Genomic DNA, 16216 nt, shown 5'->3' on the forward strand with positions numbered 1-16216 from the left:
AAAACGTAAATGGCCCAGATTTTTGCAACTATAATTCTTCTCCTGGCCTTCAGACTAGATATGTACAATAACCATTAAGTAGTACATCACTGCTCATATCTCAATACCACTTGCCACGGCAGTCAATGTACTAAGACCAGGACTCCTAGGTCCTCATTATGAGACGTCCCGTGCATTGCAATATATGTGGTGACTCACCTCACCGCACAAATAGGAATTATAAGTGATGCTGAGAATAATGTAAGAGGTGAACACCCTCGCAATTTTCTCCACGTCACTTTTGGGCGAAGAAACCTGACTAAATTCACGAGGCGGGGGGAATGTTTGCTAATTACAGGGTCACAGGGATTTTTGTGCATAAACCACCAACATCTGTGTGCCATTCCTCATAATTAGTGGGAAACTCACAAACGGAGATATTTAGTACACCTAATTAATAATAATCACTAGGGTATTATTAGTTATCATGTGGCTACTCCCGGTGAGCGTCAGTCATGAGGTGAAGAAACCTCTTTCATCTCTATTTGGGAGGCATTCTCTGGAGGGTCTTGGGTCGAAAGACCTTGTGTGCCACTTTATTTCTTCTTAATGGGAGTACACGAGTCCTTTAGTTATTTGTACAAATGGTTCTGGTTCGAAATAATCGTTGGCCAGTGGCAGATACATCTAGTGGTGTCTTAGCCGTGGGCACTAATGCAGATCTCATCGGATTACAAAGCAGCATTGCCAATTTTTCATTATACGTCAAATTAGTATTTCACAAGCACTGCGATCAGCCAGTTATGCTTTGTGCATTAAACTAAAGGTACATGAGATGCATAATGGAAAATGGCTAAAGGCGTACACTAGTAATTGAGGGTATAATGCAAAAACAGTATGTAACTATTCAGACCCGCAGTGTATATACAAATGATATATATAGCCGCAGCAGAGTCCTCATTTAGAGGTCGATGTTAATCTTGGGACAATACCATAAAGTGAACAGGGGCCTCAAAAATATGTTTGGCCCAGGGACCCCAACATCTTTAGAATGTTCGTGATTTACACCACTTAACGTCGCGAACTCAAATGCTGTTTATAGTGGTGCACTGAAAGGTACAGAAAGAATTACTTATTCACAACAGTTGTACATTACACCTATAGCCTCTAGAGGGCAGCATTTGCACATAAATGTCAAAGCAAGCTGTAACACATGAAAGTTCTTTACTAATAAAAAGCATAATGCTGGAGAAATAGATTGTACGCACATGTGAATATTCCGTACAAATACACTGCTATATGTCATGCATATTGTCAGACAATGCTTTGTCCTGTGAGGTAGACCTAATAAATACTTTGCTTCCAATGTAGTTTTCCCAATTTTCTAGGACATAACATTATTGATGTTGTGACACAAAGGCCTTAAATCTATAATGTATTTGCTAGGATAATTGTTCGTGGATATTACTAACGCAAACTGCAGAAAAAAGCACGTAGGAAAACAAACTTATATAAAATATTGTTCCATTAGCACCCAAATCAAACTCACGTGTCAAAACATCATGGAAGCCTTAAATCATGGGGCAATTTTCATAAAAATTTTTACGCAAACGGAACGCGCTGACAGAAATGAAAGCGTGCAAGATTATGTTGGGCTAAACACTTGAAAAATAGTTGTAGATGTATAAATAATACAGAAATGGACAATAACGTATAATTCTTTATTCTATTAATTAGGCCAGTAAAATAGTTAATAAAGTTAAAAACAAAAACTCAGAAAAATCAATTTCCCATGATGCCCCAGTTTCCTTCCTTTATCACCAATCAACGGCTTGTAACTGCACTTTTTTTCTGCATCAAAAAAATCGACCTCAACTGCGCAAAAAATTTGACACTCGATTGACTAATTGCCGAATCTTTTGAGTGCTGGTCCTCTGGTTTCTTTGTTCTGCGAAAAATAACCATCTTATGAACAAAACAATAAGGGCAAATTTCTGCAGATACATGGATGGGAGGATTCTGCCAGTCTATGAGGGAACGGATCAGCACCCGTCATTCCGTTATGTCAATAACACTTTACAGCCGGACAGATTCATCACTGCCACGACATTACAGCAATGAACAATCGAGAACAGATATTTCTGTTCCTAGTGCTGGCTGTCTCCAGAAATCATATAGAGTAATCCTGCACAATACCAATAAATCTACAATCATGCAAGGCACACAACACAGCTGGGACGTACAGAGTTACATGATTTTTTTTTTTTTTTTTTTGCAGTGACAAATTTCGTACAATGCTACACTTTCCTAACATAACAGCACTAAATAGCTTCCTTTGCTCAGGTGATTAGTCCTGCAGATTAAAACATGACGTCAATGCCAAAGCCTGCCGCCTAGGTTTTGTATAGAACGAGTGTTTGTGCGCCGCTAGAAATTTTGCTCAGCGCCAGTGCACCTTTCTAATTGCAAGTCAATGCAATCTTTTATGTTGCTTTACACCATGTGAGTGCCTGCGCTAAATCGATTCTCTTAATAAAAAAAATTCTGTTCTTAGCCAATACCATTTGATTTTACTAAAACATTGCGTACAGCTTAGTTACTTAGGGCCATATGTATCATAGTTCAGTTTTGTGATTTCTAAATAGCAATTTTTAAGGAATCGCTATTTAGAAATCGCAAAACGGTATGTATGAAAAAAATCGCCTTTTTTTGCAATTCCTTAATCTTCCTTATTTGCGAAATCGCAAGTTGCGATTTCGCAAATAAAGAATAATTTCCCATTCATTCCTAAGTGCCAGGAGGCCCATAGGAATGATTGTGAAATGCATTTCATTTTGCGATTCGCAATTTGCTAATCGCAAAATGAGATTGATTTCAAGGGTGCAGGGGTGTCTCAAGGACACCCTGCTCCACCCCTGAAATCAGCATGTGTGTGCATATGACGCACATACATGCCCTATGGGCAAGTATGTGCGTCACATGCCACATTCAAAAATGCCAATTTGTGCATTTTTACAAGAAATCGCAAATTACCACCAATTGAAAGTTGCAATTTCTTAAGCTTAATTCGCTATAGAAAAATGCTTCATACATAGCAATTAAGGAATCGCAAAATTGCGATTCCTTAAATGCTATAGCAAAATAAGGAATCGCAAATTTATGCGATTCCTTATGATGCGATTTTTTATTACATATCAAAAAATGCAAAACAGCCTTTTGCGATTCGCAAAGGCCGGAATTCGCCGAATTCCGGCCTTTGCGAATCGAAAAAGGCTTGATACATATGGCCCCTAAAGAGGGTTCCAGCAAGAAATCAATCATTAGTCTGTTGTGTTATTAACATTGGCTGACTTCTTGTGAAATGGCAGCATGTTGTAAATCAAAGAGGACCACAGTCCCACATAAATGTGCTCCCTTTAGTCTAACACTGGGCGTAGATTGCGTAGTAGCGATACGCATAGCTACACAAAGTGCACTTCGCACTACGCAAGCTACGTGTAGCTACGCAAACTGCGTAGTGAGGTAGGGAAACTGATGTTCGCACGGATTGCACAGTGCTGTATTCTTGTCCGCACTGTGCAATCATTGCAAACAGCATCTTGCACATTGCAAGCGGTCGTTTTCTGCCACTTGAGTAGATTTGTACTCGAGTGGCAGCTTTCTCAACGAGGACTGGTAGCTTCTCATCACGAGCGGTCGTGAGGATACGAGACTACTCGCAATGAGAATCCTGACCTCCCCGCGTTTAGAATCTCGCTGGGAGGTATATTTTCCACGCTTGCGATCGGCAACTTGATGTTGCTGATCGCGAACGAGAAAAAAGTTGCGCCGGGATGTTGATTTTGCTCACTCGCCAACTTGACGTTGAGGACCGCGAGCAAGCCAAAAATGCCCGCTATGCGTTTTTGCAGAGTGCTACATGCAAATTTGCATAACATGTAGTAGCGCAAACTACGCACGCTCCGCGAGCGTAGCGTAGTCCTACGCCCAGAGTTACTTTGATGCCAGGAACCACTACACTAATTCCTACTTTTTTGAGACCATGTAAATTGCTGTTAGCCATAGTTTTTGTTTAGATTGATGATGCAGAGGCTACTTCCCAAACAAAGTTTTTAAAAAAATCTTGTCCGAACATGACAAGAATTGCCAAAGCCAAACACCCTACCTACTGGCTTTTTGATTGCTTGTTGTTCTGCACTTTGTACCTGTTTAAAAGCATAGTAATGTTTGCTTAGTGAGTATGTGTGGTGGTTATCCCCTTGAAATTAAGGTGTGGGGAGTATAAGCGCAGTGTTTTAAGGGGTCAAAACTCCCTACTATGGCAATAAAGCATTCAAGTGTACCTGTTTTCTCTTCTAAAGAAGTGAAACTAAAAAGACACCGCTAGGTCAAGATCAACCAAGGGAGTTACCTGTTTAAGTAGGTATCAGCAGAGTGAACTAGTGATAGGGGAGGCAACTGACCCTACAACAACCTCCTCCATGCTGCCCCTCGTGAGAGGAGAATGGTAATGCACTGCTTTATTGAGGCAAATATGCCTAATGCTATCCCTGAGATGTAATCGTTTATCCATCAAACACAATTCTTACAGATTATGATTAGATTAACCAATCTAGGTGGCCCCCTTTATTTCCTACCAACATAGCAGACCCTAATATGTAGTTGTATTTGTTAGGTTCTATTAGGATGAGCCTCCTTACAGATCACTAACGACCAACTGTGTCTTATCATTAGATGTTTCTTATTTTGCTATTCTTAGATAACTGTAATATATGTTGATATCCATCTAGATTTTCAGAAGGGGCTTCTTTATGCTTATATATGAATTTGTAGCCTCTGGATAGCCTATGTAGTGACAAAAGATTTTATACAGTTTTTAATTATTTATACTGTGCTTTTATGACTGCTTTTTCAAATTGAATATAGAAAATATGGCTGACCATACTTACAGACATAATAGAATCCATGACATCAAAATATTCTCTCAAATAGCACAAAGTGATGGCCTCGTCAATTTATTTCCAAACCTGGTGCTACATTAAAAATCAGTGCCATATACTTACTCATGTTAAGACATGTTGGCATTATTTCCTTGCCTCACTCATGCTTGGGAGATTCACTAGGACGGAAGGGAATTTCACAGTCTCAAAATACTACACAAAAGTCAATGCACGATATCAGTCTGGTGTGTTTCAGCTGGTAATATCTGGAATACTGCATTTGACACAATGCCGGAGTCAGTCACTGTTTGCTGTGGAGGGAGTGGGTTGGGCGAAGGGGAAAACAATATTCTTTTCAGATGAGAACTCCAATATTGTTCCCACGAGAAGCAAGGTCTTCTAAAGTGCTTGTCTTGGCACCCATGGCCCGACTGGCAAAATCCTCTCACCACGATTACCGTAGTAAACGCTTCTCTGGGTGACATACCTATACACAAAAAAAGACATACCCTATGCACACACTCGGTAAGTGTACGAAGGTCAGAATGTGACCATAAGCAATTTTACAATAAAGTGCAGAGAAACAACCATAAAATACAAGGTAATAAACAGTTGGTACAAATAAATGGACGTATATTGACAAAACAGTCTTGGTCTCCTTGTTTAATATATTACAGCTTGTGAACAACCAGCCGACACGTGTTTCATCGCATCTCGCGAATCTTCAGGGCTCTGAATGGTTGTGCTTGGACCAAGAGGTCGCTCTTCCGGTGATAATTCCGACCCGGAGGGGCCCAAGACCAGCATTAGATACAATAAACAAGTGGAATAAATTAGCTTTACTAGCGTAATGCGCTTATTTAGGTCACCCGGGAGATAGTGTCAATGCACTCAGTGTCTAAGTATTTCTGAAACGAGAAATGATAGAGGTTGCTCTATGGCCTCGTTAAGATTGCCGTCTGACGACGTCCTGTTCTCTTCGTTTCTCCCGGGTCAATGCGTTCGAAGTGCGGACATACCTATACACTCCATAAGCTTCTGCAAAAGGCTCATAATCACACTGACTGACTATTTCTTGGCATAAACACTATATAGGTATCATACCCACCCTTAAATCATTGTGCTGGCTCCCAAATAAGGCGTCACTTTTAAAAATAAACTTTGGCTTACAGTCCACAAGTTTCTCCAGGGCTACACTCAAGGCTACACAAACTAAGTCTTACAGTCTTACCTACAATCAAGGCACTCTACATCTGTTCTGAAGCTGAAAGTCATCTGCATAACCAAACTCAAAGGTTTTAGAGACCGATATCTGCTTGTCCAGGGGATCCACAGAATAGAAAACAATCCAGCTCCCCTTGACAATTGAGGATAACTTCTTAAAGTTCAGGAGAAGTATGAGCACATATTTCTCTACTCACCTTATGGCTGTGTTGCCACAGTGTCAACATTTCATTGTCTTCTTATTCTAAGACTATAAGCACCTACCATCAAGACCTGCCAAATGATCATCCACATGCCCAGGATTGGCCCTTACAATGTGGGATCCTTATCAAGCCTTGACCATCTTTCATGACATCATTTGCTTTCCCTTCTACACCTCAGACTTCCGGTTGTCCATGTATTTGTTCCAGGTGGTATTTATAGAATTTCTCTTCTTCTACCCTTCTCCTGAGTGCTCGGAGATGCATACAAAACCGTTTAAATAAAAAGAATTTCTAATTATAAATCATGCATTTACTTAATGGAAACTCTGGAATTACTCACCACCGTGTAAATAGAAAAAATTGTCTAACTGGAGCTGTCAGCCCCCCACCTACACAGTTTGTTTCTGATTAAGTTAACCTCTGCTAGAAACATATATTCCTTCAAGAATGGAAGAGTATTAAGTCAAAACAGCTAGACATAACTACCTTAAATTTCAAAATGAAATCTTGATTCCACATTTGTAAAGTACAAACTTATCACCCTAATAGGGGATCCAGGAGCTGGGGGCGATCGGGAAGATTAAGTGAGCTATTGCCTAGAGTCACATGATGTTGAGCTAAGCTGCCGCCAGCGAGCGAACTGTGAGCCCTACGCTCTGGAGTCAGCCACTCTGGTCACTGCGCCACACTTCTCCCCCCAAATATCTTGGCAAAGTTTCTCTGATAATTAACAGGTTCCCAGTTCTTAAGATAATGTTCAGATTAGATTTTAAGCACTAAATCCTCTTTATTTTGTTCGATATTCCAATCATATAAATATTTTGAGTAACAGCTTTGAACAGAGAACTCAACATTGACCTATCATGTAGACTTAGACTAATATCTAAGGGTCTGATTACGATCTTGGTGGATGGGATACTCCTTCATAAACATGATGGATATCCTGATTGCCATATTATTAGTTCTATAGGATATAATGGAATTATAATATAGTGGACAGGAAATACGTCACATTTTTCATGGTTTATCCGATCCACCGAGATCGTAATCAGGCACTAAATTTCCAAACTTTACAGGTTATGGACATACCCATGTAAGCTTTCACATTAGGATTAAAACCTGTCAAATTAGAAACAGTGAGCTTGTGGTACTTGCAAGCAGCACAGAATGGCATGCAATAACTTGCAGCCATTTTTCAGATTCAAACAAATGTACTCGATAGGAGTGTTTAGCCCCAAGAGTTTATCTCCACAAGACACAGGCCAGTACACCAAACATAATTGGTTTTGCCTTGTAGACGTTAACTAGATGTGAATTAAATGGTTTGACGTTTTATGAACCACACTAAGGGCCCGATGTAGGTAAAATTGATTTACCGATTTTAAATTACCGAATTTTACCGATTCGGTAATTTAAAATCGGTAAATCAATGGGTCCGATATGTAGGTATTCCAGATGTGCTGGAATACCGAATCGGATGAATTCGGTATTTACCGATTCGGTAAATACCGAATCGGTAATGCCCATTCATTCCTATGGGCTTTGAAGCCCATAGGAATGAATGGACATTACCGATTCGGTATTTACCGAATCGGTAAATACCGAATTTCTCAAGGGTGCAGGGGGTGTCACTTTGACACCCTCTGGCACCCCCAAAACAGGCACGGGTGCCATGTGGCAGGCATACCTGCCCTAAGGGCAGGTCTGCCTGTCACATGGCATAGGTGTGCATGCACACATGTGCATGCACACCGGAATCGTTATTTTACCATCAAATAGGATTTGATGGTAAAATACCGATTCGTTAAGGCTCCTGGGACTCTGAAGAGTCCCACCTACATATGGGTGGCTCCGAATCGGTAAAACTACCGAATCGGTATTTTACCGATTCGGTAACTTTACCGAATCGGTAAAGTTACCGATTCTGTATTTTACAGAATCGGTAACTTTACCGAATCGGTAAAGTTACCGATTCGGTAAAATAGTGCACCTACATGTCAAATCATGTATACCGATCGGTAACGGCCGAAAATACCGATTTTCGGCCGTTACCGACCGACCTACATCGGGCCCCAAATTCTGCATAATTACCACAGCTTTTGCACTCTTGCTTCACAAAACACATGGATTATGATCAACCTAAGTATAAATACAGTTCTGAAAATTGACTTGGTAGTTTAAATCCTTGACCACGGCGCAGATTCTGCCGCGGTGCCAGGGAAATAGAGAGTGGGCTGGAATCGGACAGCCAGGGGCCGTCCTCTGCACACGCCCACCGTGACGGCTCATGGCCGTCACGTGCACGCAAGGGGTTAAAAAACCAATTAGCCTTGTTATTACCTACTTTAAATGCCAACCATTAACTCCAGTGCACAATTTACAAAAAGTTTTTAATGAAGGGTAAAATAATAAACAGAGCAGAAGGGTCTCTGGTGTCTTTGAAAACCAGAGAAGAAGAGCTGACAACAGCAGTAGTAATGAGCCATGTAAAGAGCGACCTTTAAACTCAGGACTGGGCCTTGGATGGTCTACAACTTCAAAGAAAGACAGTTTTTCTTATCCATTCATATGGAAGATGGGAGAAGTGGTCTTCATGTAAGAGGAGGGCTTGATCAAAGGTAAAACAAACAAGCACGATTAATACATGTAAATGTAAAAATGTAAATTGATACTTGTATAGCGCACTACTCACCCGCAAGGGTCTCAAGGCGCTTGTACGAATAGCGCTGTGGAACGCATCCTGGCTTTCCCTGTGAGGCGTCCACTCCTGGGTACCCCCAAGGTGGAGGCCAGGCATCCTTAACGTTGTGGGGGCCGTTGTGGAGATTAAGCAAGCTATTGCCCAGAGTTGCAGAGTGGGACCCATGATTGGAATAGGCACCGGGTCCGTAGAATTTTTGAGCCCAAGACAAGTCGAGGCGGGGAATTGAACCCTGGTCCCGGGCTATACCTCTGCACCAGGGTCTGCCGCTCTAATCATTGAGCCACACTTCTCCACTAATACTTTTGACCAAATAAACTATCTTTGAGGCAACGAAGTGCTGCGCAAAGCGCAGAAAGAACCACAGCACCAGATTTCGCATTTCGGGTGGGGAGAACATTGTTAGCAGCACTCGTACTAAAAATGGCAATGAAGCGACGGCCAGACAGAAGTGTCTAATGTAGGATTTGTACTCGAGGTACACTTTCCAGGAACACATTTTTACAGGTAGACAACAGCACAGGGACCAAACATGCAATATGTGAGCTTTAGGGTAGAGCACACATTAAGAATATGTATATCAGACAATGTCGCAACCTGGCCCCTTTCTTGCAACAGTTTGAACTTGCTGTTAAGATTTAACCCAAGTCGTGCTACTTTAGTACATTGTACATTGCGCCAAAAGCAATGTTTTTTCTGTGAACTGCCATTTGCCTCAAACTGAAAACATATGACCAGACCAATCACATGCCAATAAATTACAGTGACTCATAATTCAGATATGAAAAAGGTAAATACAAGAAAAATAGGCCTTTTGAAGACTATAACTTTATTTTATGTATCCTAATTAAGAAGAACTAGAAGATACAGTTTCGTTCAGCTCAAACTGAAATTCTCCTAGGTAAAACTACATTTAAAGGAATAAAAGTTCCTTATTCTGCACAACATGAGCTGTATTGTCAGTTTAATGATGTCCTAGGTGTTCTAAGTAAAGTCTAGTGTGCTAATAAAGGTGTTGGAAGAAATACTTCTAGAGCAAAGCAGAATATTAGATGATTGTTAATAAGTACACTAGTGAGTCAGGTAAATATAAAAGAAATATGTCAACAGTGTAATCACTCTCCTCACAACAGAACAAGAACATAAAAATCCGAAAGAAGGATACCAACCGTTGTCACTTCCACCACTATAATTTCTTGTTAACAACATGCTGTGCAATGAACAAGACAAATAATACAGACAAGATCTAACATCTCCGGCCAAACAATCCCTAAAAACACATCTTTTGTAAACAGAAACACAACTGCAAATACAAAAATGATGTCACGGCGCATAAACCCAACCATACTCCAGTCTGCATCAGGATAATCGAAATCAGGACACCACGGCACAGAGCTGATAGCACTGCATAGTCATACTAGTTAGAGGCAGATTGTGAGCTATATAAATATGCCTAGCTTAATTTATATTAAAGGTGCAACACAGCGCTTCCGAAATATAATCACAGGCTTACATTTTTGATATATAGAAAAATACATTTGGCCACCATCTTGTTTTACAACTTTGAACATTATGGGAGGTCCTAACATAGACAGTGAACAACCTGTGAGTCACAGCCGTATTCTCAGTAAGCAGTGCATGCATCTAATCATACACTGTTCTGCATACATTATCTCATCAGACAAATGTGTGTAGATACTCACAGTTGAGTTATTTTAGCTCAATAAAAATATGTTTCAAAATGTTTACAATCTATTTCCTCGAAGGTAATCCTCTCAAAATACTTCTTGCTTTTGCATCAGAAGGCCTGCAAATCACTGAGTTGACACAATGGTCCCCTGGAATTATTCAACAAAAACGTTTCTAGTGCAAAACACACCAGTAGACAAACACATCTTAACAATTTTACAATATCACTTTTACCTTCAATTTGGTGAGTAGTTACTGGTGTCTGTGTCTCCTTGGAGTAGGCCACCACTTCTCGTGGCAAGAAATCTACCTGGACAACTTTTGAAATTCCGAGTTTCTGTACCCTGCGTCTGGAGAAAAAACAGACAACTGCTTAATTTTTTAAGCTGTACCATTATACTCCCACAAAATAGCATTTACAGTTTACTCTGGCTTCCCCCCAAGAACCTACACTTCAACTTTACTTTAAAAAGGATGGTTAATGTAGGTTCAGGAAGGTCAGATTTATGTCAAATTATCAGAATACCCAGTGACAATACAAATGACTTATTTAATTGAATGTACATGTTAAATAAAGTGAATATCCTAAAAAATGGGGCAATGATTTTGCCTTCCTAGACATACATTGGGCTGTCACATTTGGATTAGACACTTAACCGTGGCCAGCATGGGCTTTTTTGGTGAAATGTGGCTTGACACTAGCAACTCTTGCCTGGCCATGTTGCTGCCACATCTGCCCATCTGTTACATTTTTTGAACTCCTCAAAATTCAAATTCTCTCTTAGTGTTTTAAAGGTAGATGCCAATAGTATACCCTGCAGCTGAGGAATAGATTTGACACAAATGATATAGGTCCTTTTTCCGTGTCCTCTTTAAAGTCTTGCTCCAGGCTACGGCCCTGGATTCAAGTACAAATTGCAGTAATTATTGCAACTGTCAGTTTCCCCTGCATGAATTTCAACCAGGTAAAAGTGAAGGAATTTATGTGGGGATAAAAAAGCACCATATCGAAGTTTGAAACCTCAGGACAGATTAAAAACACCTAATATCACCGTGTCATCTCCGGTTACAAGAAAGGATATTGCGAGTTGCTTGCAATGCGGTTCAGTGATACCAGGTGTTAAGCAGTAACTAAAACGCGAGGAAACCTCGCTACCGCAGACATTAGCAGAGAGCACTGCAAAATGATATGTGATTAAAAAGCAGTACATGCCTTGTTTTCATAAAGATGCAATGTAGGTTAACGTTCACCAGAAAGCAGAACCAAGAGTTCAGCAGGTTTGCAGTTAATTAGAAAAACATGTTTACATGCCTTTAAGAGATTGTAGTACAAGTTACTTACCTTCGGTGACAATGTATCTGGTAGAGACGATTCTAGCTGCAGATTCCTTAATGTAGAATCATCCCCAGGCGTGAGACTGGACCCGGAAAATTTCCTTTGCCACAACATCCCTGCGTGCCGGGGGTGGTACCACGTGACTCCGCCCTGACGTCGTCCGTGGGCGTGACATCAGCGAGGTCATATGAGCCCCACCCCGGCGCTCTGACATCAGTTTTCTTTGGAGAACTTTTCCGCGCCTCAACGCTGAGCCATCACAAACAAAAACTGTGAGAATATGGGAACAGTGTGCGAAAAATCAGATAAACAGAAAGGAAAGAGCGAACGGTGAGGAACAGCACCATTCGGGGAAGTGCCAGGCACTGTGTGCCAAAAGTCATAAAAAGGAAGAGCAGAGCACAGCTACTGCAAAGCAACCTTGCAAGTAAATAAGACATTTTCCCTGGAGACAGAAAAACATATGCAAAATGTTACAGAAGACGAAAGAAGCCTGCAACCACAGTCTAATAACAGTGAAGGACAAGTAGTTTAGAACAGAAGAGTAAAAACAAATTACCCTAAGACAACACCATCAAGGAGAGTCATATCCCCCGTGAAGAGCTAAGGGCTGAGGCACAGCCAAGAGACCCCCAACTCAGAGGACTGCACATGAGTCAGAAACTTCAAGCAATGAAAAAGGGAGAAATGTATGAGTAGGTCCCATACTGGAAACACCAGGCTGTAGGGATGCAGAAGTACACATGAACCTACCGATAAATTACCAGAAAGGAAGGAGTGAATGCAAACTAACAGAACAAAGCATCCCGCTAGGGAGGGAGTGAAAGAGGGCACTAGCAGAAGACAAGACCACCTGGAGGTAGGCGTGTGCAGAGACGAAGCTGAAGGTCCTCGCAGAACGGGGAGGTAGGGCGGGTCATGAAGGAATCTGCGGCTAGAATCGTCTCTACCAGATACATCGTTATAGAAGGTAAGTAACTCATACATCTGATAGAGACTACTAGCCGCAGATTCCTTAACGTAGAATAGATGCCCTAGCCATACCCAGAAGCGAGGAGGGCCTGCGAGAGAGCCTCCCCAGTAGGAAGAAACAGGGGCCCAGCAGGGGCTGTGTACTGGGGACAAGAAGGGCAGCCCAGCCCCCACCGAGCAGAAGGAAGCAAGAACAAGGTGAAAGGGGGCGTGGCAGGATACCCCAAGCCCATCCAGGGTACCAGGGACATCCACCAGAAAGCCCCGGAGGGACAGACACGCCAGAGGAGTACTGATGAAGAAAAGAATCACCCCAAACTCCAAGGAGCAGAGGTAGAAATGGAGGCAGAGCCTGCCACAGGAGAACACACACAGTGAAGGGGACAGCTGAACCAGCATCAGCCTCGAGTCAGCGGACAAGGCAGTACCGGCTCCACAGCCAAGAAGGGCAGGCATGAGAAGAAAGACACAGGCTCGCAAATCTCCAGCAGACCAAGAGGCAAGAGCACAAGGGTACACGCCAAGGCCCACGGCAGTGGACCAGAAAGAGCAGACGTGTGCAGCCGGTAGCTGGCAAATACTATGACGCAGAGCGCCCAGAACAAGCTGAGCGCAAGATGAAGGCAAAGGCCAGAGAAATCCAGAAGAATCCCCAAAGGAAGACCGTTCCAGACATAAACCAGCCCACGAAAAGAAGTGGGACTAGCCAGAAGAGAAGAAGAGAAATACATAGGACGGACTTAAGCCATCAACCAGAACACAGGAAAAGACAAGGCAATTCTGCCCCCCCCCCCCCTGGAACACCAGACAGAGGACCAGGCCAAAACGCTGTACAAAAAAGGGCAGAAACACCATAACAGAATGCCGTAGACGGCATGCCAAAGCCGGTCCAGCGATGAAGCAGATACTGAGAATGACAGAACCTGGAGCAGCGCAAGCTGCGCCAAGACAAAGACACACTAGCTGTATACAAGGATGCCAGGGAAAGGCCAGGAACACAAAAAAAGGGGGGTCCACACCCTCCCAGCTTTGGACAGAGCTATACAATAGCTACACGTACCCTACTTAGGGTATGACACATCCAAAGAAAACATGGGAACATCTCTTAGAGAAAAAACTCCTGCAGCAGAGAACAAGAACATAGGACCTGTGGTTAGTACCACAGACGGCTTATCAATCAACCAAAAAATACACAAATGTCAAAGGGGCTGTACTAACAGCCAACAGTACAGAAGGGCCAACCTAAGGACCCAGAAGGCACATCAGACCACACAGAACACACAGATAGACCAATCAAAACACTAGACTCCAGAAAAAAAGGTGGGATAACGCCTCCCATCAAGCCCCGGAGGATCAACAAGCCAAGCTTATGGAGGGGGACGAGGACGGAGCCCCGCAAGGAGCCGTTGAATGGCGGAGTTTATGTGGGTGTTAAATAAAAGACCCCCATCAAAAGGAAGGTCAACCAGATGCTCCCTAATATTCTCAGGAAAAACCCCATCCCGCAACCAAGCATGGCGACGGAGGGCCAGAGAGCTGGCCATAGCACGGCCGAGAGCATCAGCAACATCCAAGGCCGCACGGAGAATAAACGCGGCCAACTCTTGACCATCCAACACATGGTGCCGTAGGTCAGCGCGGGCACCTTCGTGGGAGACGCAAGACAAAAGGGACTCCACAGAATCCCACAGGCTGGAGGTAGCCCTGGCCAACACACAAAGTGTGTTGAGCGCTCGCAAAGCAGCACTGGAGGTAGCGAATATGTTACGCCCCATGAATCCAACCACCGGGCCTCCCGGGACGGAGGAAACATTGAAGGCAATGAAGGAAAAGCAGCCTGCAGAAGAGGGCCCTGGGTAGAAGGGTGAAAAGGCAGAATGGCTCGTGCGGAGCAGGATGGTGGTGGTATAGAAGCGGTTGAGGCAGCGGGTCACCCGTGGCAGGATGCCTCCAGGCCCTTAGAAGAGAATTGTGGAGCGAAGCTTCGAATGGAAGAAGCAGCTCCCGTCCACCAGAGTCCTGGTGCAGAACTTCCAACAGATGATCTGTAGGGAATGGGGTGACTGGGTCACCCATCCCCAAAATGCCAGTGGCCGTGGAAATGGCACGAACAAAGCTACACTCTCCTCCATAGGGCATCACGGGGGAGAAAGCAATTCCTCCGCCAGGGAGGAAAGCCTTCGGTGCCGAAAAGGTGTCTGCCCGGTCTCTGGCAAGGCAGCCGCCTGTCCAGAGGACCGAGGGGGACTCAGGGACGAGCCCCGACGATCTCCTGGAATGCCACAGGGAACCCCTTAGGGATCTGCAGCGAGGCAGGGACGCCATGGGTCAAAGAAGGGAACCCGGCAGGGCCGCACCTAGACGACACCACACCCCCACAACCTGAAGCCGAACTCGTTGTCGCCGGGGTCGGAGCCGGCGGCGACTATGCGGAAGGCCCCGCGTAATGCAAGGGCTCCGCGGACATCTCTGGGAGAGGAGGGAGGCCAAAGAAGCCTGCAGAGCTGTGGCATAGGCTTTCATTTGGCCCCTAGTTGCCCCGATGCCAGAAAACGGCAGGTAGGGTGGCGACAGGCGAGGGCGCACGACCTGAGGGGAACCGCCCCCAGCTGAATTAGGACAAGGCCTCGGTGACATGCTGCAAGACTTACCAACGGGTGAGCGATGCCCATGGAGCCTTGGCGAAGGGCGATGGCATAGTCGGAATTGGCTGCTCCTGGCTTCTGAGGTAGGGGACGGATGCTGGGACGAGACTGACCTGCACAAGTGGGCCAACAGCAATTTCATCTGGCGCTGCCGCCAGGACTTCAGTTTTAGGTGCTGACAAGCATGGCAGTCCGCAGAGTCATGGTGCTCGCCCAAACACCACATACAGGGTGAGGGTCCGTCGCCGACATCTGACGTGCACAAGTACACGTCTTGAAGCCTGAAGGCATTCGCACACTGTTCCTCAATGCAAAAGCGTGAAAAGAAGGCCTGAAAACAGGTCAGGACACGATCCAGATCCGCGTTGCACGCGTAAAAGAGAAAAACTGACATCAGCGCACCGGGGTGGGGCTTATGTGACCTCGCGGACGACGTCTGGGTGGAGTCACGTGGTACTGCCCCGGGAAGCAGAGATGCTTTGGCAAAGAAAATTTTCCGAATCCAGTCTCACGCCTGGGGCTAACTC

The 16216-nt window shown here is 43.9% G+C and overlaps 1 protein-coding gene across 1 annotated transcript in view; it reads right to left on the reverse strand.

Moving 5' to 3' along the window:
• The window catches only part of DYNC1I1 (dynein cytoplasmic 1 intermediate chain 1), a 1862117-nt gene that overhangs the window by 1433877 nt on the left and 412024 nt on the right, over positions 1-16216 (reverse strand). Inside the window, exon 7 of the mRNA XM_086941928.1 lies at positions 10971-11086. Within this exon, the coding sequence (XP_086798054.1) occupies positions 10971-11086 (116 nt within the window). The remainder of the gene's footprint in view (positions 1-10970; positions 11087-16216) is intronic.

Source organism: Lissotriton vulgaris, chromosome 10 (assembly GCF_964263255.1).
Source record: "Lissotriton vulgaris chromosome 10, aLisVul1.2, whole genome shotgun sequence".
In the NCBI taxonomy this organism is placed as follows: domain Eukaryota; kingdom Metazoa; phylum Chordata; class Amphibia; order Caudata; family Salamandridae; genus Lissotriton; species Lissotriton vulgaris.